This window comes from Mesocricetus auratus, unplaced genomic scaffold (genome assembly GCF_017639785.1).
Source record: "Mesocricetus auratus isolate SY011 unplaced genomic scaffold, BCM_Maur_2.0 Super-Scaffold_100013, whole genome shotgun sequence".
NCBI lineage: Eukaryota > Metazoa > Chordata > Mammalia > Rodentia > Cricetidae > Mesocricetus > Mesocricetus auratus.
In genome coordinates, this window is record NW_024429196.1 from 29523574 (window position 1) to 29548122 (window position 24549).

Below are 24549 nucleotides of genomic sequence, written 5' to 3' on the forward strand. Positions count from 1 at the left end.
GTATGTATGTATATGTATGTACATAGTGTCTCACTGTCTTGATATGTTTTCCTGGCTGGCCTGGAACTTGCTATACAGACCAGGGTGACCTTGAACCCACAGAGACCTGTCTGCCTCTGCCTTAGAATTGGGATTAAAGGCAAGTGCTACCACAGCTTGCCTCAGAACATTTATTTGTTTGCTGAGACAGGGTTTCTTGGTATAGCCTTGGCTGTCCTAGAACTAACTCTGTAGACCAGGCTGGCCTCGAACTCAAAGAGATCTGCCTGACTCTGCCTCCTGAGTGCTGGGATTAAAGGCCTGCACCACCACTATCCAGGCAGAACTTTTATTTTTAACCTACTTAAAAAACAACTTTCACAATCTCAACCAAAAAAATGGATAAAGCAAACGTGGTATATTTACACAATGGAATATTAGCTGATAAAAATCAATGAGATCATGAAATTTGCTGGTGAACAGATGGAACTAAAAAATATCATCCTGACTGAGGGAAATAAAGATCAAGAAAGACAATTATGGTATGTACTCACTCATAAGTGGATATTAGCTATAAAGTAAAGGATAACTATGCTACAATCCAGACCCAGAGAAGTTATGTAATAAGGAGGGCTCAAAGGGGGACATGTGAGAGAAAAGGGGGAGAGAGGAGGGGAGGGAGGAAGGGGGAGAGGGAGAAGCAGGGAGGGAGGGGGGAGAAAAAAGGGGGGACAGATCTCCGAATTTGAGACAAGCCTGGTCTACATAGTGAGTTCCAGGACAATCAGAACTATCCTGTAAGATCTTGTCTCAAACAAAAACAAAAAAATTTCTCTCTTGTATTGCTACAAGATTAACAAAATAAATACTACGCAAAAACATCAGTGTTCCATGAACTAAAGGACCATTTTTTTCTCATATTTGTTTAATTTTTGCTTTTATTTTGAGAAAAAGATCTCATAATGTCACCCTGTCCATCTGCCTCTGCCTCCCAAATGCTGGTCTCATATTTGTTTTGAACTTAACAAGTACATAAGTTAAAAGTAAAAACTGTTGTACATGGGAGGAACGGGTCTGAGTTTTCAGCTATTTTTTTAAAGTACATTTGCTCAATTTTCTGAGCATTCTATATTAAAGATAAGTCTTTGTCATCTTAGATGAATCTGTCAGTTCTTCACTGGCTTCTAAGAAATGGAGAAAAGACCATTTTATAACCCACTTAAGATGAGCTTTAGGTGTGTGAGTGTCCGGATGACAGTGGACAATAACCGCAGGAAGCCCAGGATATGTAGTGTGCCATTACATTCCCACAGACCTTTCTGCTCCAAATAATTCTGTCTTCTAAAGGCAGCTTCTGGTAGGCTTTCTTTCAGAGAAGACACTTTCATTACATACTTAAAATCTAATTCCCGTGGCCTAGAAAAGAAAAATGCATCAAGCAGTATAATACAACCTCATCACTTTCTAACTCAAATGCAAACAAAAGTGTAACTATAGAAAAGTCCTTAAAGGGCTGGAGAAATGGCTTGGTTTTAAGAGTGTACTGCTCTTGTCGAGTTTGGTTACTAGCACCCACACTGGGCAGCTTATGACTCCCTCTTTTGGCCTCTACTGGTACCTGCACATGGTACCACACAAGGCATACACACACACCCACAAGACATACATATATATACACAATGTTTTAAAGTCCTTAAATTCCAGGTTAGGTAATTTACATATTTATATTTATAAACAGTATAGATTCTCACATACATGACCACAGATACTGTAGGAAGATTTTAGATACCTGTGCCACTAACCACGCCTTGAGCGTGGCTAGAGGCTCAGGTATCTAAAATCTCTCCCTACCAATTCCCCTTTTAGTCTAAAGAAGATATTTAAATTTAAAACAAAACTAAATTGTATCAATATACAAAATATAGGAAGTGTGTTGGAAGCTTCAGAATTTCATAAGAAATACCATGTTAATAGCAAAGGCTTAAAGAAGAATTTTTCTATCACTTGGCAACAAGCCAAGGACATAGTAAGAAACTGCCCCACCTGTTCATTCTATAATCCAACTCATTACCAGCAGGCAGTAATCCCAAAGGTATTCACAGAAATGAAATTTGGCAAATGGATGTATTTCACGTTCCAGAATTTGGAAATTTGAAATACGTTCACCACAACATAGACATGTTCTCAGGCTTCCAATGGGCTACTGCCCTCATTTCTGAAAAGGCTGATTCTGTTATCACATACCCCTTAGAGGTGATGGCTGTTATGGGTATACCTGCACAAATAAAAACTGACAATGCTCCAGCACATGTCTCCAGCAAATTGGAACAGTTTTTCAAATATTATAACATAAAACATGTAACTGGCATACCACACAATCCTACAGGACAAGCAGTGGTTGAGAGATCTAACCAAACCTTAAAAGAAATGCTTCATAAAGAGCCAGGGGGAACAAAGACCCCCAAACACAGATTACATAATGCTTTACTAACATTGAACTTTCTTAATGCTAATAAGAAAGGACAAACAGCTGTGGAAAGATACTGGAATACAGAAAAAACTTCTGAACTAAACCAACCAGTGTATTTCAAGGATGTTATGACCTCAGTTTGGAAACCAGGATATGTGTTAACGTTGGGGAAGGGGTTTCGCCTTTGTATCTGCAGGAGAAGAAAAGCTTTAGATTCCATCAAAATTAATCAAGATTCGATCTGAACAGGAGAAACCTCCAGAAGAGGAAAGATGACAGCTCATCCATAAGGTCATATTCTAGTATGCGTAAGGAAACCTTATAAAGGGAAAGAGAAGTGTTGTGATTTTGTCTCCACAGGAAAACCCATCTCCAAATAGTGAGAAGATACTGAACGTGTGGACACCTAACGAAGAGAGGACGGCTACCCAAAGAACCTTCAAACAAAGAAGAATCTACTGTTTGGTATCAATGTCTAATTCTCTTCATTTGTCTTTATAATATCTATTTCCTTTTACTTCCTAATACTCTTTTAGTCCCAATTCACTTAAACCAACACTGGCTTTGGAGCTGAATTGGCTCTCCCCTTCTAAAGCCAAGCATGTTGTTAAAATAAAATTCAGAATTTCTGTATTATATCAAGGAACCACTGACGTAAGACAAAACAAATCCAGGGACTGTCATCTGTTTATACTCGGTTCTTACTCTGAAAGTCTAAATTCCCTCACATTTACCGTCTTACTTATTGCTGCCATTCCCGGTATGCATACATATAAAAGTTAAAAATTCCTCTGTTAACATTAATGTTTGAGTTTTCCACAGAGAACAAGGAATTTTCCAACAGCAATCTTCAAAAACTTCGGAAATAAATTGGGGCCCTACTTCATCAACTCCACCTGATCTGACTTGATGCATGTGAACTGACAAGTACCATCCTGAAACCGATTTGGGACTGCATCGCTCTAACCAACTCCAGACCAATGAACTGATATGGTGCACCTTTTACATTCTGGCCAGAGCCTCAGACAAGAGCTTCACTCAAGATTAGAACTTCAGTCAAGAACTTCAATCAAGCATCTCCCGCCAAACAGAGACTGGGTACAAGTGCTGTAACCAGTGCACTCAAGACTTTCACTACACTAACCTTTTTCTTCCTACAGGATCCCGTGAGGTTGTTGTCGTCCCATCTCAGCAGGAAGTAGTTCTGAGAATACCATGCCCCCTTTGCCTACTGTTGACACTACATGGTAATTTATACCTGTTTAGAGTTAGTTTTCAATTATTTTAAGGTTGGGATTGGAAGGAGGTGTTCAAACTTGGGCATCTCTTTCAGATAAGCTTAGGTTTGGATGGAATAGATATGCTTAGGATGTGATATAGGTAGATTATTGTATCTTCTGGTAATTTATGTAAAGTCTTTCTATGCATAAATATTCTTATCAATTTCTATGTATATATGCTTTACATATGTTTGAGATATTTTGTATATTGACACAATCTAGTTTTAAGTTTAAATATCTTCTTTAGATTAAAAGGGGAATTGTAGGGAGATTTTAGATACCTGTGCTGCTGACCACACCCACTTTGGGCATGGCTAGAGGTGCATACAGATATGGAAATAAAAGGCTGTGCAGGAGAGACACACACTCTCTTACGGGCTTCCAGTCCAGTCTCGGAAAGCTGCTGACTCACTTGGGTTGCCAGTTTCTCTTGTAAGTACCTTCTACAATAAATAGATACCTATACCCTCATCAAGGGTGCAGTTTATTTTACAGCAACAGTATACAAACATGCTCACATTTTCTGAATACATGTTATTTCTGGCAGGGTAGAAATATCCAGATGTGTTTAAGAATTATGTATTCTGAAACTGAGAATTTTTAAAAATTATACTAAGCTGAAAAGTCTCTAAATATTGGGCTATACCATAGAATGTGTCATATATCTCTCCAATATTTTTTCTTGTTTCACAATTTATTTTGAAATGGTATCAGTAAAAACAGTACAAAAAATTTCTACCCTGCACTATATTTGCTTACACTCTATATGCTTTTGGTATTTCTTATTATTTTTGAGAGGCAAATCTGATGCCCTTTTAACTAGTGTTTCCCCCCCCAAATAATATTTCCTTGTACAACAAATTACCATCAAGAAATTCATAATGATAGATTACTATTACTTAGCTTACACCTTATCCATATTTTTGCAAAGATCCTTCAAAAACCAACTATCAGCTGGGCGTTGGTGGCACACGCCTTTAATCCCAGCACTCGGGAGGCAGAGGCAGGCGGATCTCTGTGAGTTCGAGGCCAGCCTGGTCTACAAAGTGAGTTCCAGGACAGCCTCCAAAGCTACAGAGAAACCCTGTCTTGAAAAACCATAAAAAAAAAAAAAACAAAAACCAAAAAACAACTATCAGTAACAAAAACAGATTGAGCAAATTGCATATATAATCTACCTATATCCCATCTTAAGCATATGAATTCTGATAGAAATAAGTTCTCATATGCCAACTAAATTATGTCTATACTTCAGTGGTATGGAGTAAAAAGTATGAACAGGCCAAACAAAAAGATTTCTTAAGATGACCTCCATAGCTACCCAGGAGAGAGAAAAAAAACCTTAATTAACATAATTCAACATATTAAAAACAGATTTAACAGCTGCTTTTAGTATCAGATACTGTAAATCTTAATGAAGAATCAATAATAGAACTGAGAAGCTATAATTTGTTGTATTGCTCTCTGGACAAATCTGATTTGTTTTAGAGAAAAGGTAAACTTCTAATATAAAATAATTTAGTCAGGCATGGTAACAAATTCATGGAGTCCCAGTTATTCAGGAAGTTGAAGTGGGAGGGAGGATCACTTGAGCCTATAAAATCCAAACCAGCCTGGGCAATACAGCAAGACCACATTTCAACTATAAGAGAAATATTATTTTCCCTTTAAGGTACAGAATTTAGGTCACCTGTGTACTTGTATTCTATACACTCAATCAAATGTATTCTAACATAAAACCAAGTAAAATATATTTCACACCAATGTGACCTTGAAATGAGTACCCAGCATTGGAAAAACAAAACATGCATTAAGGATGACATCAAATATAATACTTACAGTTGTACTGGGATTACTGTGCCATAAGTAGACCGAAGAGTTATATCACACTGCAAACAACCCTGAATAATTAATTGTCCTTTCCATGGAGAGATGAGAGCTTTAAGAAATGAGAACAGAAAGAAGCTGACTATTTTGTGAAACTTTTACTAAAACAACAACAAAAACTACAAGAACTAATTGACTTCTTACCATTGTGAGTGAGTTCAAGTCTAGAAAGAAACAAAAAGAATATTTTTATTAGAGGAAGAGAAACAAACCAAGTAAACAAAGTACACAGGTAATTACTCACAAGCTTTTATAAGTGGGTGTTGCCATCTTTTTGGTTCCCAGTACTGAAAAGCTACAATTATATAAGGAAGGGTCCGTCTGGGTCATTTAATAACAGTGTTGCCTAAACATTCATAGAGGTAATTCTGAAAGAAGGAAAAAATGTATTATTAGTACTATGGAAGTGCATATGAATTAAGTTTACCCCAACCCTAGCCAAACCTGAAATTTAGGACATAAGGTTAAGAAATATTTTTTAAGGTATAATTTATTCATAGTGACTATACCTGACTTAGTTCGAAGGCACAAAAATGACTTCTTTTGTAAGAAAATGTGTAGGTATCTGCAGCCACATGACAAACATAGCCAGAAGATTGCCTAAGGTAGTTACCTGTATAATTCTCAGACACAAACTTGATTTTTCCCTAAAATAAAAACATTAAGACTCATCAGATGTTTTCAAATAACAAAAGCCTTAACAGTAGGCTTCATTTTAAAAGAAGTCCAATAGGGATATAGATTTTTTTTTCACCAACAACCAAAATAGAATTTATGCTTCTTAGAAAAAAAATCATCTTAGTGTCACCCATAAGCACTTTAAAAAATAGCTGTGCTTGGGTATCTTTCTGAGGTTTTCATCACAGCATCAAAGGAATACATGATCAGACCAATTATCTTCTTTTTTCTTTCTTTCTGGTTTTTCGAGACAGGGTTTCTCTGTGTGACATCTCTGGCTGTCCTGGTACTCATTCTGTAGACCAGGCTGGTCTCAAACTCAGAGATCCACCTGCCTCTGCCTCCCAAATTCTGGGATTAAAGGTGTGTGCCACTACCACCTGGCTAGACCAATTATCTTTAATGAAACTTCACTAAATGCTATGTAGTAAATACAATAAAGAATGACAAATGAAATCTAAATGACCAAAATAGGAGAAATAGTAATTACAAAATTATTAAAGTATTAATGAACTGCAAATTATTCCAGTGTCCAGAAAGTCTTCAAGGGGAGACATGTAATAAAATGAATCACAGGCACATGTCCTTGGCCACTGAATGATAAACAGTATTTCCCGTGACAGGCTCAATGAAGAATTAAAAATCAAGTTTACTAGAGCTAGGAGAATAAGTAACAGAGTACTTGCCTAATGTGGGCAAATATGGGCAAGGCCTTAGTTTTGATTTCTAGCAAAAGGAAAAAAAAAAAGTCAAGTTTTAACATATGATGAAATGCCATAGAATGATTAAGTGTTAAGGGGGCAGGGGCTCACAAGTTTGCACTAGTAGCTGAGGAGCTACCGACAGTTGATGGCTTCTGGGGGAGGGAGAGTTCTCTTCAAGGATATAGTCCTAACATGTCCACCACACTCCAGGTAGGTGACACCACTCTTATGGTTATATGGACAGCACAAATTGGATGAGGTAGGTTACTTAGGGAAAAAAAGGACAAGAAGTTGAGAAGGGCCGGGTGGTGGTGGCACACGCCTTTAATCCCAGCACTGGGGAGGCAGAGGCAGGTGGATCTCTGTGAGTTCGAGGCCAGGATAGGCTCCAAAGCTACAAGAGAAACCCTCTCTCAAAAAAAAAAAAAAAAAAAAAGAGGTTGAGAGGGGTTGCGGAATGGGAGATGAGATGAATCTGAGAGGAATTAAGAGGAGTAAATATCAAAATACATTATATGAATTTTATGAATAGTAATCGCCAAGGGATTAATAAAAATATTATAATAAATTAAAGATCAGGGGCTGGCTCAAATGATTAAGAACATTGGCTACTCTTCTAAAGGACCTGCGTTTAATTCCCAGGACCAAATGATGGCTACTAACTATAACTCTAGTTCCAGGGAATCTGAAACCCTCTTCTGGCCTCCTTCAGCACCAGGCATGCATACAATATACAGGTACATGTATAGCAAAACATTCATACACAAAATAAAAACAAGTCTGTACACTGTATGGCTCTATTTTACATAAAGATCTACAATAGACAGATCCAAAAAGGTGGAAAATAGACTAGTTGACTGGGTTGGTGACTTAAAGGGTCTAAGATAATTACAGTGATTGTGTCACAAATGTGACTACATGAGAATAACACACATGTTAGACCATATAGTTAAATGGGTGAATACTACTGTACAGGAAATATTGCAAGGTACTTTAAAAACCAAAATCACCATGAATCTAGCCAGCATGCATAACAATCCGTTTTAGTCCTCACAGTTACACTTTGTTTTACCTAGCAGTGCTAAATACCCTCTTCTTGAGTTCCTGCTGCTTTGGGCTGCAAATACTCCTCCACTTCTCCATTACCTAGTTCCATGGATATCCCAAACATTTCTGGCCATCTACTCCTTCTATATATCCCACATAATGATGTCTTGGCTTCAACTAATACCCCAACTCTGGTTTGGGTGGATCCCCTCCTAAACTGCTATCACTACAAGGCTGTTTCAGAAACATGAAAGGCTGAGTAGTTCTCTAATTCATGAAAGTAGTATCTATCCACTTACTGAGAAATTACTAAGTACAAGTTCCTTGGGTAAGTACTTTAAATGTCATTTAATCCTCAAAGTTACCTACTTTTCCAATGAGGAAAAAAAAACCCAAAACATAAAACTTTTGATGCTAACCATGTTTTTAATTATTGCCTATTTATCTCCCTGAGTTCTTCAGCATCCCTGTCAATCTTCTCGCCTCCTTTCCACTCAGGGTACCACTACAGTATGCTGAAAGTATTTTATTCTCTCTTACCATTCCACAGTTGTCAAGTTTGCTCAGATCTACCCTTTCTATTCTAACATCATTACAAAGGTATAAGAGTCTTACTAAAGTACCAATCTCTTGGCACTGAAAAATACTGTTTTGGATTCAAAATTCAATTACATCTAAACTTCTAATTGAATATTATGACCTGCATAACACTAATGAATCTGGCTTTTATTCTAGCCATCTCAGAGAAATAACGAAACTTCACTTCATTTTGCACGAGAGGAGATTCACTTTTCTCAGACCTGTATCTGGCTGGACTGCTCAGTGTGTTAAGAACACTCAAACAACACATGTTGACATGCCAATTTTGCCTTTTAACAATGGAACTATTTTGCTTATTATAAATCTTAAAATGAAAATTATTAATCCTAAATACTCTATAAAGGAAAATACAATCTGATCAATGTATATTCACAGCTCAAAATAAACTAATGTAGAATAAAATTATATTTACAAATTATGACTTTTTCATCTGACTGCAATTGCTTATATTTGGATTCAATATTCAACTTTAAAAATAAATGTAAGCTACCTTTATTTTTCAGGTGTATATTTGTGGAGGGCAACTGGAAGGAGTTGGTTCTCTCTTTCTATCACGTGGGTTTGAGGTCAAACTCAGACTTTCTGAGCTATCTTGCCCCCTCCTCCTTGATTTGTGATACAGGGTCCCTTTCATTCTGTAGCCCCAGCTGGCCTTGAACTTGTAGCAGTCTTTCTGTCTCAGCCTAAGTGCAACATTCAACTTTTGAAGATTGTTTTTAATATTGTCAAAATTTGTTCTACAAAGTTTCTGATTATCAGGTTGATACTTACAATTCTTAAAATACTATTTTTGTTTTGTCATGATGTACAAAAGGTAAATAAATTGTTCAAGATCACACATAATTTTGATTAAAATTATTTTGAAATGTTAAGTGGTATGCATTCATCCTCTCACTCTCTTTTGTGATACTGGGGAATCCAACATGCTAAATGCTCCACTACTGAGCCACACCCCCAAGTCTTATGGTGACATCCATATAAACCCAGTGACCAACGTTCTAACTTATCAAATCGGGTTTATGAATTTGTGCTTTAGTGGTAAACTATTAATTTTCAATGAAAGATTGCACCAAACTCATTGTTATGTTGAGTACCTTCCAAAAAGATATTAAGTCATTTTTCTCTTAGAAGAAAATCTAAAAAAATTTGAGACTATTAATTTTTTCTGTGACGATTACATTTTTAAATCCATCTTTGCTTTTCTCGATCATTTTATATTACAAAGCAAGTGGCAAAACTAAGAATTTTTAAAACTGCTTTCACCACTAGATATATTTACCCCAAATGCTCTGAGCACAAAGTAGGGGGTTTCCACAGAGGTGAAATAGATCCTGTAACAAATAAACTAGGCCTTAAGAACTGGGGTCAAGTATTTCTTCTCCTAACGAGGGAGCAGCTGTAGATTAAAGGGTGTATCTCATCAAGCAATAGTGCACTGACTATTAGCAAGGGATTCAGTTCTCCAATTAATGGTATTACATCTTATTAAGGGAAAACAGAAAGTATACCCTAGGTACATTTCTTATGACAAAAGCAGTAATTAAAGCAGAAGCCAATTTAAAAAGACAAGAAAAGAATATTTACTATGCAGATAATGAAAGATAATAACACATTAAGACAGCAGAATAAAAAAACAAAACAAAAAACAAAAATCACATTTAAGAGCCATTTAATAGCCAAAAAGCATTAAAACATCTTCAATTTACGAACTTAAAAAAAGCCAAATCATTTCATGAAAGATAAAACCACATTACAATGACACAGTAGAATGCTAAAGACAACATATATATTGCAGTCAGAGGAAAAGAAACCCAAAGACTAGCTGGGCAGTGGTGGCACACACCTTTAATCCCAGCACTCAGGAGGCAGAGGCAGGCCATCTCTGTGAGTTCAAGACCAGCCAGGTCTACAAGAGCTAGTTCCAGGACAGCCTCCGAAGTCACAGAGAAACCCTGCATCAAACTCTCCCCGCCTCCAAAAAAGAAAAGAAACCCAAAGACTAATGGGTGAGTTAGTAGCAATAATGGAAGCCAAAGACAGAAATGAGGCTATCCAAGAACATATAAGAAGTATTCAAAACTAACATTCTAAAAGACAATTATCAAAGTACAATGTTTATATTCAGCAAAAACATTTTCCAAAAAGTTTATCATCATCATCAAAAAAACAAAAAAAAACTTTTAATAAGAGCATCTACAAAGGAAGTAACTTTAACCACAAGGAAGATACCTCCAGATTGAAAACCACAGTAATGAATGGAGAGCATAGTAGAAATGTGGGAAATAATAAGAACTGGCTATAAAACCCAATAATTATAAACAGGCTTCTGGCTATCTGCTAATAATTGTAAAAAGAGTTCTATTACATGACAACAAATAGAATATAAATCATAAAGAGAGTAAATGAAGTGAACAATTCTAAGACAGATGTAAAAAATAGATTAGAAGATCTTAACATTAGAAACATAGGGTAGGGCAAACAAAATACAAAGAACAACTACATTAAATGCAAATAAATTATAATGGTCTGCCCCTAAAGATATTTAAAACTGCTTTAAAAAAACAAAATTCAGTCAGCAGAGAGATGATTCAGTGGTTAAGGAGATATATTGCCCTTAAGAGGCCCCAAATTCAGCTCCTAGCACCCACATTGGGTAACTCACAACCTCCTGTAGCTCCAGAACCAGGATCCAACACCCTCTTCTGGTCTTCACATACCCTCACTCACACGGACACACATAAAACTTAAACATGAAGTCTTAAAAAAAAAATTCCCAACCAGGTATGATGGAACATACTTGTAATCCCAGAAATTGGAAGACTGAGATCATAGAGCAGCCTAAACTACAGGGAAGAAGGGAGGGAGGGAGGGAGGGAGGGAGGAAATTCTAACATAACAGATACTGTTTTACTAATTAGTGGTACTTCGAATTGAATCTGGGTAGCAAACATACTAGGCATATGTTCCATCACTCAATATTTACAGCCCTTCCGTATACCCTTTTAAGCAATTACTTGAGATACAGAAGTATGGGGTTGGGGATATTGCTCATTTGTAGCAAATATACAAGTGTGTATACCATCTAGTTATTTCAAAATTGAGAAATTTAAATAAACATATTTTTCACTGGTAAGATTAATAAAAATGATTAATTTAGAAGATGAATCAAAACAAGTTGGTCAGTAAGAGATAGTAATATTAAAATTAAAAAAGGAAATGTAAAAAAGCAAGACATTTCAATAGTAAGAGAGTAACTCTAATGATAAATATTAAAACAAAGTCCTAGAAAATTCAAATTTACCAAATATGACATCCTGAATTAATTTTAAAAAAATCTGAGTAACCCTTAACCACTAAAGACATTAAATCAATAGCCTAACATCTGCCACCAACAAAACTGTAGGCTCAAGTGAATTCAATGACAAATGTTTATGGCAGTGGTGATTAGGAGCAGTTTGGTGATGGGAAATGTGGTTATGAACAGAATATATTCTTACAATAAACTGTATCTTGAAGGAAAGTAGTTATAAGCAAAGGTTCTCAAAGTGGTGATGATTATGCTAATCATCTCTCTTTCTGTCTCTCTCTCTCTCTCTCTCTCTCACACACACACACACACACACACACACAGAGAGAGAGAGAGAGAGAGAGAGAGAGAGAGAGAGAGAGAGAGAGAGAGAGAGAGAGATTAACACTAGTCATCATTTGGAAGACCTGCACAATTTAGGGAACCAGTATTTTCCCAAATGACTAATGCAAGCCCTTTAAAGTGCAAACTAGATAAATGCATTTCAACAAGTTTATTCATAAGGTTTCAAATTTACACTGTAGGAAACTTTTAAGAAACTATTTTCAAAATTGATGAATACCAAAGGAAACACAACTACCTGAAAATATTGCTAAAATGTCCCTCCTTTTTAAAACACTTAGCTAGCCAAGGGTAGACTATTTTGCCATATACTTCAACTATAACAATCTATTACAACAGACTAAGTGCAGAAGTAATACTTGAGCATTTAAAGGTGACATGAAGCTATTTGCAAAAACATAATACAATGCCACTCTCATCAACAATTTTTTGGAAGGGAAATAGCTATTTTTCATTAAAAACATTACTTAAGTCAAGATGTAATTGGTTCAGTTTTTAAAGATACCAAAAGTATGTCTGAAAGTAATCAGTTTAACATTTAATGTAGTAATTATCAACAAATATAACTGGAGTGTGAAATAGTTTTAGAACTATAAAGAAGTTGACTAGGGAAGTAGAAGTGTACTTGCCTAGCATACACAAAGCCCTGCCTCAATCCCTAGCACTGCTTAAATCCAACATGGCAGTGTGTCTGTAATCCCAACATTTAAGAGAAGGCAGCAAAAAAATCAAGAGTTCAAATCCAGCCTTTGTTACATACCAAGTTCAAAGCTAGCCTAGGCTACAGTTTAAAAAAAAAAAAAAGAAAGAAAGAAAATGTGTAAAAGAGCATGGACACATGCTATAACATAAATCATGGAACATAAAACAAAGTATGAATCTCTTTAAGTTCAAAACAGGTGAATAATTGTTGGATAATCAAATAAAGGCAGTTCAAGGAATACTTTCCTTCTAGAACAGATACAAACCTTTTCTAAGGTACCTGTAGTACTCTACTAAGCAAGGTACAGAGACAGCCTGCTTGCTTTTTTTGTAAATACATTTTTCACACATAATAAAAATCTATTCTCTTAGAAGGGAAAAATCAAAACAATGTCTTTTCTTAAAGGAATCTATAAATGCAATATTTCAATGAAAACACAAATATTCCAGTGAGACTTTCTATAGAAATTGAGATGATTCATCTGGAAGAAAAAAAAAAAAGAATTCAGAGCTTCCCCTGGTTTCCCAAAAGACAATGTACCAATGTATATTATAAAGCTATCATAACTAAAACAGTATGGTAACTGCTAAACAGGTCAAAGAAGAATGTTCAGATCTAAGGTCATCAACAAGGGATAATGGATTGTCATGTCCCAAATGTTTGACTTTCTCACTAGTAATGATTAAAAATTAAAATGAGAATTTTTAAACTATTAGATGAGTTAAGATGTTTAAAAAACATGGTTACCATCCAGTGTTGCCTAGCAGTAATGAAAACCATACTTAAGGGGAAATGAAAATTTAAAAATACAATCACCCCCAGGGCATTTAACAGACTGCCTAGCATTCTCATAAGAATTTGATTCTACAGAAATATCAGGAGCACCAAAACCTGTTTATAACAGCTGCAGGTGGAGGGAAAACACAGCTCTACAGCATTGTTATAAGAAAATCTTAATATGTTCCCTGATGAGACACAAAGGATAAACACGTCTAAATTCATACTAAATAAATACACTATGGGTAACAAATATCAGGCAAGTTTCCCGGCAGTTTTCAAATTTCAATTTATTTAAACAAATGTTTGGGCTAGAAGAGATGCCTGTCATTTATCTTTTCTAAATAAAAGAATGTAATAGTTAGGAAATGTATTGACAACAAATGTCAAACATCATCTTCCTTAAAACAATAATTACAAATACTTGGTTATCTTTTTACTTTTTCTAACTTGGACTCACTAGGTATTGAAACACAGGTGACAATGGAGCTACGCTTTATTACAGGACCATTTTCCAATAGAAAAGCATTCTCTTACACTATCAGGTGTATATGCTTTGTACTAAACCTCTTAGGTACGATTTCCAACAATCTCAGATGCAATACTATCACATACGCAGCAGTCTTCTTTTTGCTTTCTCAGGGGAACACTCAGTCCTCAGGTCATTTGTATTATACAAGTTTAGGAAAGAGTTTCATTAACTTTCCTATTCTAATTTGACCTTCAGAGAGAATACAGGCTAGAGTTGTTTAAAGTTAGGCATTTCAAATAACTAAATCCCGATTAAGAGAAACTCGAAAACTTCCAATCTCCGATTTTGAAGTTCGGCTACGTTTTCCTACCAAGTGGTTGGTACCGTCTTCTAATCAACTTCGGGACCAACCCACTGCAGTATTCCTTCAACGTTTACTCCAGCCGGCTGCTGACTTCCATATGGGTAGCCCATTTACACATAATAAATAAGTAATGCCACGTGTGGCCTTGGATTCTACAGAATTCACAAACATGAGCTGAGGGTTGCCCTCAGAAACCTGGGGAACGAGCTAGCCCATCTTCAGTGTCGGCTTTATCGCATCCCTTGATAACGGAGCTGACCTGTGACAGGCGACCCAAACCAAAACTCTCCGGAGTCTTCCCGCCCCAAAGTGCAGAGACGACCTCCCAAGCCCTCCGAGGGCTCGCACCGTGACTACCTTCTCCAAGCTGGAGCAAGTAAATGAGCGCGGCTCCCAGTCCTGGGCTACCGAGGCATCTGCCCGCTGGCCCCCGAGCGCCGCCCGCCCCACCCGCTAGCCCTCGGTCACCGCGCGTGCCCCTCACGCGCCGCGGGAGCCGCGTGCGTCCTTCCCCACGGCTGCCTATGGAAGTCCTCGCCCGAGACGCCCCGGCACCCGAGGGAGCGATACCTGTCCCCGGCGCGGCCGCCTTTCCTGAGGAGTCGAGCTCACCGCTCAGTGTCCTTCCCATGCTTTTCCAGCCCGTCCCTTTCTCCTCCTGGCCCTTCGTCCTGCCGCGTCTCCCGATCTTCTCCTCACAAACCCGGGCCCCGCGGCGGCGCGCGCCCCGGTCCCCCAGCCTCACAGGCGGGTAAGCAGCCTCGGAACAATCCTGGCGCTGGGAACCAGCCGCGTCGCTAACCCCGGGGCACCAGCCACCGGAAGTAAAACCTCGTGGCCCTAGGCAAAGGGGAGGGGGTTAGAAAGACAGAAAGTGAAAACTCAAGCTTCGTGGTCCCGTAATAGACGGGAGCCAATCACGAGGAGGACGCCAAGGCGCAGGCGCGACCGCCGGCGGCGTCCACGTTGCGCTGGCTTTTCTTCTATGCGCAGCTGCGGGGGCCAAAGCTCGTTTCGGATTGGAAGACCAAGCCAGTTCCGTGGCTTCTCGGGGACGTATGCAGCCGGATATGGAAGGCGTGCACAGGAAGCGAGGATCCTGTCAGTGTCTCGTGGGTTGCTTGTGCAATCTCAGATGTGAATATGTGCAAATTACAAGAAATATATATGCATAAACACAGGCACACCTTAATGACCTTCCTTAGTCACCATTCTATTGCCACGACCAAGGCAACTCTTACAAGAGAAAGCATTTAATTGGGCGCTTGCTTACAGTTTCAGAGGTTTAGTCCATTGTCAGAACCTGTCAACCTTTTCGAACATGCCTGAAAAGAGAAGTGAGGATTGAGAAAAGAGACAATAGACAAGAAATAGAGTTGGGAGGGCTTTCAATGAATAATGAAATAGCCTCAAGTTTATTTTTCCTAGCCTTTTACCCCAAACGAAAGGGGAGGACAATAGATTTCAGCCGGGCGGTGGTGGCGCACACCTTTAATCCCAGCACTCGGGAGGCAGAGGCAGGCGGATCTCTGAGTTCGAGACCAGCCTGATCTACAAGAGCTAGTTCCAGGACAGCCTCCAAAGCCACATAGAAACCCTGTCTAAAAAAAAAAAAGGCTTCCATGATGCAAAGCGCAAGCAAACAGTAAGCATAGTTACTTTCCCAATACCCAAAACATCTAGTCACCATGCCCTAAGTCAAACATTCTGTTTGGTCTAGAGGGCCAAGACATCCAGTGGCTACACCTTAGGCCAAACATCCTATTGTTAGGTATCAGGGTCAAAGCATCCAATAGCCATACCTTTAGCCAAAACATCCTGTTGTTTTAACCTTGGAGGAGCAAGAATAGGTTTGAACTCTTCTGACCTTAGGTCAACATGGAACTGAATCAAATCTGTGGGCCCCCACAGTCCGTTATCATCATGGTAGAGAGCATGGTGGCATGCAGGCAGGTGCTGGAGCAGTAGCCGAGAGCTACATCATCTCATAATCATTAGACAGGGGGGGGGGATTGTTGAAACCTCAAAACCCACTCCTAATGACACACTTCCACCAATAAGTCCACACCTCCTATTCCTTTTAATCCTTGCAAATAGTGCCACTCTGTGGTGACTAAGCATTCAAATATATGAGCCTATGGGGGCATTCTTACTCACAGCACATGAACCCATTATTTTGTATGATAGCTAAACCATTCATAAAAGAGGGGGAAATTAGAAAGAGAATGACTTTTTAGTTAAGAAGGCCTCCTGGTATAGAAAGTAAGTCCCTATTACTAAAGACACCACACACTTCAGCCGCAGGACCCAGAGGCCCCTGAGCTGGAACGGACCTGAATGCTTCCAAAAGAGGGAATCAACCAACACTCTTACCCAGCTAAGACACCTATGAACCAACAATGACCAACATGACACAATAATCCTTAGGGTACAATAGTGGCACACATACTTTGGTAGTGACCAACATCTCTTTAATTGGATTTAAGACCTGCGCAATAAGAGAGCAATCATGCCTGGTACTGGGAATCTAGCTAATTAGCCAGGACTAGTGATATCATGGATCTTGGAGAACTGTAACCACCACTTTACCAGCCCAAACCCAAACTATATTCTAAATATTTATTCTTATGTTCACAGATAATTGTAGTCCTCATCCCACATCAGGGAAACTTCTCTTTGTAACTGACAGAGACCATTACAGAAAACCACAGCCAATCAAAACACAGAATTGTGAGGCCCAGTCTCAATGGATACATCTACAAAACAATAATTATCACCTAAGACTCATGGACCATAGAAGAGTGGGTAGAACGATTGTAGACCTAACATGAATGGGAGAAATCCCAGGAGGCCTCACACCTACAAAAAGCACTACAGGTAGCCAAATAAGACTGAAATATGGAGAAACTGTTTTCCCCTGGAAAGAGCACACTAATTAGTTATCCAATATTAAAAATGGTCGTCCCTGAAAACATACAAGTAACATTTTACAAACTGGGCAGCTTGTGCTTGTATTTAAGAGTGTGTGTGTGTGTGTGTTTATATATGTATGTAACACAATGAAAAAAGACATTGACTTGACAAAGAGCAAAGAGAAGTATAGGGAAGGGTTTGAAGGAGGAAAGGGAAGGGGGAAATTATCTAATCATATTAGTCTCCAAAATATAAATGTAACAATTTTTAAAAAGATGGCCTCCTGGGGGTCTGGAGGACCCAGGTTCTATTTCAAGCATCCACATGGCAAGTCATAACTTTATAACTCCAATTCTAAGAGATCTGATGCTCTGTTCTCGATTTCAAGGGCACCAGGTACACAAGTAATATACAGCTATACATGCAGGCAAAACATATACATAAAAGTTTTTAAAAATTAAGGTCTCCTGTTATGCTACCTAGCACAATTCCAAGTATGTCTACAGCAAAATAAAGCATAACCACAAAAATTTGTTCAGTGCAAAGAATATGGCTGGTGTGTGATTATCACATTACTGGAAAGTATCAGAGATAGGTAAAGTAGACAGGTAGACTGTCTCAAACTATAGGGTAAGAATCAGTCCTTATAGCTTAGGAATGGATTGCTCATTTCTCTTACAAAGAAAAAAAAACAGTCTAGTATTGACTTAGTCATGTGGTTATTAGTAATCATTCTTATGCAGATATATAAGAGAAAGGAGCAAGCTGGACAAAGAAGAGTGAAAAATGTGCAGTTTGAGGAAAAGGGGAGCACCTGGAAGTATTTGTCTGGAGCCAAGTACAGTGATCAAAGAGACAAAAGGCTTACAGAAAAGCCTGATTCTAAATAGAAGGAAGGGAGTGCTGATCTCAGGGTAAGACCCCACCCAGCCAAGCTTCCAACTTGTGAAAGTAATTCAATGAAAGCTTAAGCAGTGAAGGAAACCATTAAAAACAAAAAGCTCATGCAAATGCACCTGAAGGAGGGAGCCAAGTTCCAGCCCCATCAAGCAGTAGAACTTGGCAGCTATGGGGTAGGGACACTTAGGTGGTTCTGGCTTTACAGTCAAGGATACAAAAAAGGGATTATGGAGTTTCCCTTTGTAGCTAAGGAAAGCTGCTCAGGCCAGGCCAGGCCAGGGGTGTTCCTGCATGGAGGCCCAGAGAGGTTAGCATATAAAACTCTGAAGGTGGATACTAGATTATCTTGGAGAGCCCAAGATGTTGGAGATGCCAGAGTCATGGATACCTGTCAAGGAAAGTTGCAGATGGGGTATGGAACCAGCACAGGAGAGAAAAACACGTTGCAGTTGAAGATCTGAAAGGATATGAAAGGAGTTGGAGATCTGAGGTGCCCTTTGACATCAGAAATGGAGATACAGAACTTGGAGATTGCCTTGCTGAGTTTTAGAGTTGCTTTGGTTCAGTATTTCCTCACCATACTTTCTTCCCTTCATGTTTGAATAGTAATGTATATTCTGCGCCACAGCATGTTGGAAGTATGTGATCTGCTTCTGGTTTTGATTTTGTAGGCACTTCTGGTTAAGAGATTGCCATGAGTTTCAGAAGAGACTTTGAACTTTTAAACAGTATTGAGACTGTGCTAGACTGTGGGGAACTTTTGAAGCTGGACTGAATGCAAGCCTATGGGGACCAGGGATTGGAATATGGTGGTTTGAATAATGCCCCACCCAGGGCTCATATATTTGAATGTCTAGTCACCAGGGAGTAGGACTCAGTGATGGGATTAGAAAGATTAGGGGGTTTGGCCTTTTGGGAGGAAGGGTGTAAGTGGGGGTGGGTTTTGAGGTTTCAAAGAGCCCCCTCTCTCTCTGCCTAAAGATTATGATATGATGTAGCTCTCAGCTACTGCTCCAACAACCTATCTACATGCCACCATGATCTCTGCCATGATGATAATGGACTAAACCTCTGAAATTGTAAGCAACCTCCCCAATTAACTGCTTTCTCTTATAAGAGTTGCCTTGGTCATTATGTCTGTTCATAGAAATAAAACAGTGACAAAGATACAGGAATAAAAAACATTCTAAGGAACTACTATGAACAATGCTTGGCAACAAATTAGGTAAATTGGATAGGCACATTTTGAAAAAGGAACAAATTGCTAAAACTGACCCAAGAAGAAATAGAAATGTATGCTAGCGCCGGGCGTTGGTGGTGCACGCCTTTAATCCCAGCACTGGGGAGGCAGAGGCAGGCAGATCTCTGTGAGTTCGAGACCAGCCTGGACTACCAAGTGAGTTCCAGAACAGCCTCCAAAGCCACAGAGAAACCCTGTCTCGAAAAAACCAAAAAAAAAAAAAAAAAAAAAAGAAATGTAGGCTAGCAAGATGACCCAGTGAACTAAGGCACTTGTCTCTAAACCTAACAGTCTGAGTTCACATCTCAGGACCCATATTGTGGAAAGTGAGAACTGGCTCTTACTAGTTGTCCTCTGATGTTTACACACATGATTATCATAAATTTAATTTCAATTAAAAAAGCAATAGAATATGTAAATAAGCATTTCTCAAGTAGGTTTAAGTCAGTTATTGAAAAGTTTGCAGCTGGGATACTAGGAGAATACTGGTAAAAGGAAGTCAGATAGTGAGTTTCCATCCAGATGCCATGTAGCTGCCAATGGAGTAAGAGGTCCAGGAATCACTGGTAAGTCAAGACCATGTGGAGACACATAGATTAATAAAAATGGGTTAATAATTGAAAGAGAGAGCTAGCCAATAAGAATCCTGAGCCATCTGCCAAACAGTTTATAATTAATATAAGCCTCTCTGTATTTGGGACTAAAAGGCTGTGGGACCAGACAGGACAGAAACTTCTGTCTACATGTGGCACCCAAATGTTTGGCAAGAATTTCCACATAAAACTTGATAAAAGCTTTAAAAAAACGTTCTGAACACACAGAAACTGCACTGCACTGGACTTCCTAGTCTCACAGTCTCATGTAGGCCATGGTGCAGAGACTCTGTGTCAGCTGGGCTTGAGCACAGCATGGTGGATTCCCACCATGGTTCCCAGAGGTAGTCTCCAAGCCACACAACATGTTGTATGGCAAATTTAACTTTTACTCATATAGCCAAAAAATGTTTATGGGCAGTATGCTACAAGCTGCTTGATGGCAGCATAGACCAGAGTTGAGGCAGACTGAGAGCACAGCTCCCAGAGCTGACGATAAATATAACCCCACCATGTTTGGCTGGTTGACTGGAACCAGCAGCCAAAACCTCTGCTTTAATCCTAGTCATGCTGCTTAGCATATTAAAGACTCGTGTGGTCAGAAAAAGAGATATACAGTAAAGCCTGGTTCAGATGAAAAAAACCTCTAATGGTTTACAGTGTGTTTAGAAATATGCATAGGTTTGGAGAGAGAAGGAAAAAGATAGAGAAAGTCCTTAAAAAAGAAAGAGAGTAGCTGGACATGGTGACACACACCTTTAATTCCAGCACTTGGGAGCCAGAGGCAGGTGAATTTCTGTAATTTCAAGGCCAGCCTGGTCTACAGAGTGTTCCTGGATAGCCAAAGACACACAGAAAAACTCTGTCTCAAAAAAAAAATAAAAGTGAAAGAAATAGAGTAATTTTTAAAAAGCCATGCAAAGATGGAAATGACACAGAGAGTCTGGATACTGTATGTTATTGTGTTGTCTTTGAATTGTTTGATTGCTGAAGAAGGAGTAACAGCTGCTAAATAAGCCATTTGGGTATAAGTGCTGCTGGATTAATACAACATATGTATTTTAGAAATACCTTGACTTCAAAATTTAAGTCTAAGCACCTGTTACTTTGGAAAAGAGGTTCTGTTTTTGTTTTCACAGAAAAGCTGTGTATTCTTTCAGGTCTAATGTTGTTTGTTTAAGTAATAACCCCTGAAGCAGTGGCCCAGGTGATTCAATATTGAAAACTACAGTCAGGATGTGTCCATGCTTCTGGGTTTTCTCAGGATCCCCATGGGACTGACAGCTCCCCTAAATAGCAGGAAGGAGTTTGTAGAGAACCATGCCCACATTCCCAAATATAGTTTATAAATGTTTGTTTTCATTTACATGGGGTTGGTTATAAATGGTAATGATCACAGTCAACATTTTTCTAAAGAAAAAAAGGAATAAGGAATATGATACAGAAATGAATACTTTGCGCCAGGCGTTGGTGGCGCACACCTTTAATCCCAGCACTCGGGAGGCAGAGGCAGGTGGATCTCTGTGAGTTCGAGGCCAGACTGGTCTACAAAGCGAGTTCCAGGACAGCCTCCAAGACAATACAGAGAAACCCTGTCTCGAAAAAACAAAAACAAAAACAAAAAAAGAAAAAAGAAAAAAAAAAGAAATGAATACTTTGCATTGGTATGGGTTTTGGTTTATTGATACAAATTTAAGGTTAAGTTTGTCATATGTATGTTTCTATTCTTGTCTGGGTATTGTGTTTATACAGCTCTTTAAAATGTAATGTATAATGAAATACATATTATAGATACACACACACACACACACACACACATGTTTACAGTTTACAACTGGGTAGTGATGGTGCACTCCTTTAATCCCAGCACTCAGGAGGGCAGAGGCAAGTCGATCTCTGTGAGTTCGAGACAGCCTGGTCTACAAGAGCTAGTTCTAGGACAGCCTTCAAAGCCACAGAGAAAGCCTGTCTTAAAAAAAATAAATAAGAGGCTGGGCTGGGCTGGACCGACAGCCTCCAAAACAATACAGAGAAACCCTATCTCGTAAAACCAAACAAACAAACAAACAAAAAAGTTTGTACACACAAAGAATCCCAGATTCAGAGAGCTTCACTGTGAATTCTAAATTTTTTTAAAGAATGGGTGACATCAATCTTCACAACCCCTTTACAAAACAGATGAAGTAAAATTTCCAAAATCACTCATGAGTTCATTATTCCCTAATACCAAGCCTAGAAAAATATAACAGGAAAGTTACAGACCACATTTCTTATAAATAAAGATGCAGGGCTGGGCAGTGGTTGTGCATACGTTTAATCCCAGTACTCAGGAGGCAGAGGTAAGCAGATCTCTGTGAGTTTGTGGCCAGTGTGATCTACAAAGCAAGTTCAAGGACAGCCAACATAGTGAGGCCCCGTCTCAAACTAACTAACTAACTAACTAACTAACTAACTAACTAACTAACTATGCAAACTCCTAAACATGGTACCTTGAAGCCAGCATCACATGAAAAATTTAAAAGGTCAAAGAGCATAACCAGACAAATCACATCTATGTGCAAGGATTATTTTAATACCAATGACAATCAATATGATACAAGTATAAAACCGTGATTATTGTACCAATTAAAAAAGATGTATTTGAAAAAATATATCCTTTCATGATCAGAAAAAGTAAAAACAGTAACTAGGAGCTTTTTAAAAAATTTTTTTCTGAGACAGGGTTTCTCTGTAGATTTGGAGCCTGTCCTAGAACTCTTTCAGTAGACCCACCTGCTTCTGCCTCCTGAGTGAATTAAAAGGGTGAACCACCACCCGGCACTTGGGAGCTTTTTTTTTTTAAGATTTATTTATTATGTATATAGTGTTCTGCCTGCATGTATCCTTGCATGATAGAAGAGGGCACCAGATCTCATTACTGATGGTTGTGAGCCAACATGTGGTTGCTAGGAATTGAACTCAGGACCTCTGGAAGAGCAATCAATGCTCTTAACCACTGAGCCATCTCTCCAGCTCCACTTGGGAGCTTTTTTAACTAAAAGGGATACCTATAAAACATACATTGTAGTATCATGCTTAATGGTGAAATATTGAATGTCTGCCCTCTGTGATCAAGAACTAGACCAGATCTGGCTCTTCCCAGGAATTATCTTCAACATTGTACTACAAGTTATAGTAAAGGGAATTTGACAGGAGAATAAAAATGTACTTATAGACCAGTTCATGGTAGTGCTTGCCTTTAATCCCAGAACTCAGGAGGTAGAGGCAGGCAGATATCTATGAGTTTGAGAACAGCCTGGTCTACAACAGCTAGTTCCAGGACAGACTCCAAAGCCGCAGAGGAACCCTGCCTCAACACCCCCCCTCAGTGCACTTATATTAGAAAAGAAGTAAAGTATCTTTTTTTTGCCCACAGCATGGTTGTATATGTCCAAAATCTAAAATCCTCAGAATATAGTTGTACATAACCACAAATAGAATTAATGAATAAATCCAGCAAGATTGTAGAATTAATCAATATTTAAAAAATCCATCATCAATCATGTTGCAATATTTATACTAAAGAATATTAAATTTAAGAAGGGCATTTCCAGTACTACAAAAAAATGATAAGATATTTAGAAGTGGATTTCACAGAAGAAATGGAGACATGTATACTGAAGGCTACAAAACAATTTGGAAAGTAAGACAGAAATAAATGAGCAGCTACTCCACCAGGACTATGACAACACCATTAAGCTGAACAACACCAACTAAAGATGCGCTTTGGACTACAAACTTCTCAGAACAATTTCAAGGAGGCCAGATGAGATGATCCAGTCTCACAAAATACTTTAGCCAAGACTTGAAACAAACCCTGCACTTTCCCATTACTCAGAGACTGGAAAACAAATGATACAGCTTGGCAATTACCCCAACAATTTTCCTTTCAGGATCCCCTAAAGATTCTGTTGCCTCCAGACAACAGGAAGTAACGTTAAGAAAAAAAATTCCCACGTTCCCAAAAGGTGGGGTGGGTGGCTTTTGGTCACTTATTGGTTTATGGAAATTTGTCATTGTTTAGGGGATTGGTTACACAATGTTGTTGGTTACAATCAGGAAGGATGTTGAACACAGGGATAGATTCAAGGTTTTTGTTTTGAAAAAAAAAAAAAGGAACCCAGATATGATAGGATAAAAGGGTAGATTATTGAATCTACTTTTAAAAAGCAACTACTAGTTTTAAATATTTTACACTGGATTGGACTTTGTATATTGTATGAAAATATTGTATATTGATACAAACTTGAGATT

At 38.5% G+C, this 24549-nt stretch overlaps 1 protein-coding gene across 3 annotated transcripts in view; it reads right to left on the reverse strand.

Annotated features, from left to right (window-relative positions):
- Window positions 1-15518, reverse strand: part of Tasor2 (transcription activation suppressor family member 2) — a 43955-nt gene extending 28437 nt beyond the window's left edge. Inside the window, exons 1-6 of one of the 3 annotated variants that reach the window (XM_021228164.2) lie at window positions 15181-15518; window positions 6230-6263; window positions 5861-5984; window positions 5761-5780; window positions 5569-5668; window positions 1295-1395 (exon numbers count right to left, since the gene is read on the reverse strand). In XM_021228164.2, coding sequence (XP_021083823.1) covers window positions 1295-1395; window positions 5569-5668; window positions 5761-5780; window positions 5861-5946 — 307 coding nt within the window. In that variant the 5' untranslated portion in view covers window positions 5947-5984; window positions 6230-6263; window positions 15181-15518. Of the gene's footprint in view, window positions 1-1294; window positions 1396-5568; window positions 5669-5760; window positions 5781-5860; window positions 5985-6125; window positions 6264-15180 lie in introns of all 3 variants that reach the window. The other 2 variants (XM_013114652.3, XM_005071738.4) reach the window with 2 other exon arrangements.
- Between the last annotated feature and the right edge of the window lie 9031 nt (window positions 15519-24549).